Here is a 4009-nt window from a genome sequence, read left to right on the forward strand (position 1 = left end):
TTGGATGATAGAACACAAGATGCACCATATGGTTTCTGGAGCAGCAGCTGGAAACAAAATGGAATAGCCTGGGACATCTGAAAGGGCCCTGAATTCCCAGGAAACATGATTGCCTCAATATACTTTTTGAGTAATAAAGAGAAGTAAGCACGTTCAAGGCGTTTGTCATCTGTAGGATGGTCTTCCGAACATGGAGGGATTCATAGCGTAAAATTGCCAACAGGATCTCAGAATATCCCCTGTAATATCAAAGGCAGCTGAGAGCACTTGTCTAGAATTGGTGAAGTCAATTCCTCTCACCTTTCTGTTCAGTAATTTTCAGTGGACGTTTGTCCCTCAGATTTGCTAATCCCACTTTGTATCCTTTGGAGTTTTGTCATTAACAGCAACTAAGGGAAATAACACAGCATAGCTTTCTTTTTTTTGGTATCCTGTATATTAAAGATTACAAAAGCCTGCTGGTATCAGCTCACTACCACATTGCATTAATTCTCCTCATTCTCACCCTCAGACTTTCCACCCTGTTCCCAAGAAGGCTGCACACCGCAAGTTTGAACATGCTTTTATTGGTGGTCAGAAAGCAGAGCAGGCAGTGTTGCGCAGCAGTGGGAGGAAGGGAATAATGTGAATCTGTGTGTACTTGGGACTTGGACTTTTACCTTAGCATGGAGAACCTCCTTAGCGCAGAAGCCTGTGCCTGTGCCGTGGGAACATTGCTGACCCCATCTGAGCTGCCCCTGTAAGCCTCTCAGCATCAGCATGTTGTGGAGATGGGGCACTGAGCATTTTAGTAAGAGGAGGGAGAGTCAGGTAGGTCTTGGAGTGCAAACTTTCTCAGCTCTTTACGTATCCAGGGTTCAAAATAGGAGACTCTGGTAAATACTTTAGGGAAGATGCGATTTTTGGGTCCATAAGAAACAATGCCATGAGCCTTCCTATTGCAGACTAAAGGGCCACCAGAATCACCCTGTGGGGTAAAAGGAGTGATAAGGTCAGATATGTCAATGCGTAGCTTCCCCCGCCCTAAGGAAGAAACTGCCCCTCTTGCCTCCCTCCTCTTTCAACCATCTCCCTCCAGGCCCAGCTCTGCAGGGCTTGTAGCTGCCTTACTGCTCCTCTAAGCCAATTTGTGAAGCAGTTCAGGTCTGGAGCAAAAACTGCCTTCAGATCCCTGAAAAGAAGAATCTTGTGATACTTCAGACACATGGAAATATCGAAACCATCCCACTCTGTGTGGAGGATATCACAAAGATGAGAGGAGATCTGCAGCCTGCTGGGGCTGTGGCTGGGCTGGGTAGAATATGCCCAGACATGTTAAAAGGCATATGATGCTGGTAACTGGGCAACTGCACCCTTGTTCAGGGAGCACATCAGCTTCAGACCTCCCGAGAGGAGCCGCAGCACATCATCCTGAAGAATCTCATTCAATTTTAATCCCCTTCGTCTCCCACCTGAGAACCAACCTGACTGGCTATTCCCAACCTCATAACAAACTTGGAGCCCAAAACAACACGTACACGGGAAGTTGATTTTTTGACATCCTCATCGCCACAGCAGATCATAGACTCACGCAGATAGTTCTTTTTGAAAGACTTCTCACATATGTCCTCACTCTGCACCTTCAGGTCCACCTCCATCAGCACACTGGTCTTATGCCGTGTTGTTGATGTCCAGCCCCAGCCAGCCACTTTGCATCTAGTTCCTTGCTTAATATGCTCATTGTGCCTGGGCAGGAGGACACGCTTCACTTGCTTAGTCAGCTTGGCCTTTGGCTTCAGCTGCCAAGCAGAGAGAACATGTGGTTAGAGCAGGCAAAGGAACGGGAGCAAGTTCATGGGGTTGGGAAAAATGAGCAGGGAGATCCCTCATGTAGCACATATGTGTGAGGGCATACCTTCAGCAGCATTATGTCATTTGCATGGGTATCTTCTGAATATTTGGGGTGGATGACCCACTGGTCAATGTGGAACTTCTGCTGGCTCAGCTCTTTCTTCTTTATGCTGTGTGCTCCCAGAGTCACAGTGATATTCACTCCCCTGACAGGAAACACCAACATGTTCCATTTACACTGACTATAGCAACATGGCCTCCCCATGGCAGGCGGTCTGAGGGAGGTGGTGGTGGGATATTCCTGCCCAGAAATTAATTCTCAGGAAGTTGCCCTCTCTAGCCTGGATTCCTTCCACATTGAATTGAGAGTCACTTACTCCATGCTGACGTATATCTGAGTTGTCCCATTCTGAAGACCAAAAGGGAATCAGGGAATGGGGGACACTGGCCTCTCTCCTCTCCAACAGTAGCTCTGACCCATGGTAGGAACCATGGACCAGAAGAGTGCTGCTGAGGAGTTCTGTCCCAGGCACGCACCCTGGCAGACAATTCCTGCAGCTCACAGGGCATGTGTAGCAGATGCACTTCCCTTCCCCTGACCCACCTTCTCTCCCACCTCCTGCCCCCAAAAGCACCCGAAACTGCTAGACCAATAGACCACTATGATCATGCACACACCCCATGGTCAACAGACAAGGGCCTTGACCAGTGAAACACCTTGGTTGAGACAAGTTTCTGGATCACTAGCACAAACAACCACATCTGAAACTCAACTAGAATATAAATGGAGCCCCGCAGAGACTCCCATCAAGCTGGTGTCCCCAGAGCAGTGGGTGTGCAGTCAAAGACTCTCCTCCTTAGACTGGCCGCCTAAGGAACATTCCTTGAACACTGAGAGGACTTGCTGAACTGGTAGGCGATCGTCTGGGTACCCTTAAGACTCCTCACTTTGTAGGAGTGGGAAGATGCACATTTTGAATCATCACCCTCGAGTCTGGGATCTAGTCCCTTGAGTCTGAACTGGCTGTATAGTAATTGAACTCCTAAGCAGTATCCCAACCTGTGTATTATAATGTTGGAGTGCTGAATAATTTTGGAAAACCCCTTTTATAGTTGGTTGTCTTCTAAACAGTTCTGGTTAGAATAAATCAGTTTGGAGCTTATCACCTGCCTAAATTGACATTAGGGTTGTCTCCATGACAGGGTGGCTGGGCTTACAGAAAGCCCTGCTGTGCCTGCAGAGACATAGAGTACTCCTTCACCCCAGACCAGGACTGTGATTCTCCATGACTGTGTGAGACTTGAAAAAATCCCCCATACAAGAAAAACAACCCTTACGTTTTACCAGCCACACAGTGAGCTGCTGAGAGCACTGCGTACGGGTGAATCAGGAATCCTCCACAGTTAGATGTACCTGACTGACTTCCAATTGATAAATAAGCCATGTAGGGCCTGGAGTGGGGCCGAACTTCCCGCCCGCCAATGATCCTTCCTGGAAGAGAGATGGGGAGCATTAGTATCACATGTGCCACTGTTTCCCATCAAGTTTGGAGAAGCATGAGTAGAAAGGGTCATCCTCTGGCATCATATGCCGATGATGCCAATAACTCTTCTTTCCAAAGTATTGCCTGCATACAATGGAGAGAAAAACAAGCAACACTTCCAGGGGATGACTGACCGCACCTGGCTAGGGATGTCTAAAATGCCATCAAAGGGCACAGTTCTAGTACCTGTAATGCACAATTGGTTTCAGGCACAGCCTGAGCTGAGAGAAAGAACTAGAGCAGGAGAGTAGAGATATGAGAAAAGGCAAGGCAAGTACCAGACAGAATTCCAACTCAGTGCCCATTTCTGCCCTTGCATGTCCTCCTCTTAATCCTGTCTCTCTGTACTCACCAGCCTCAGCCCATGAGACAAGGAGAAAAGCACTTGTGAGCAGAAGAAGTAGCATCTTCTCCTACTATCTTGAAGAGCCAAAACAGTTGCTATGGCCAGGCAGGAGACAGGTACAGAATGGCAATCTACATATATGAAGTTTGGAGCGGAAACAGGAAACCTCAGCCTGCTATTGGCTTGTGTCATTTACTGTTTCTGATCTTCAAAACCCCAAAACCCCAAAACTGTGGTTTGGTGAGGGATTCATGTTACAATCTCTCGTTTTTGACACCATCTCCTCCAA

The 4009-nt window shown here is 47.7% G+C and overlaps 1 protein-coding gene across 1 annotated transcript; it reads right to left on the reverse strand.

Moving 5' to 3' along the window:
* Positions 1 to 778: 778 nt before the first annotated feature.
* Positions 779 to 3781, reverse strand: LOC308049823 (cathepsin G-like; the record flags this gene model as incomplete). The annotated part of the gene is made up of 5 exons (XM_080359694.1): positions 779 to 967; positions 1518 to 1778; positions 1895 to 2036; positions 3169 to 3322; positions 3727 to 3781. The coding sequence occupies 5 exons, from the start codon at positions 3779 to 3781 to the stop codon at positions 788 to 790; spliced, it is 792 nt and encodes a 263-aa protein (XP_080215820.1). The 3' UTR covers positions 779 to 787.
* Positions 3782 to 4009: the final 228 nt, after the last annotated feature.

This window comes from Nesoenas mayeri (genome assembly GCF_963082525.1).
Source record: "Nesoenas mayeri genome assembly, chromosome: 26".
Classification (NCBI taxonomy): domain Eukaryota; kingdom Metazoa; phylum Chordata; class Aves; order Columbiformes; family Columbidae; genus Nesoenas; species Nesoenas mayeri.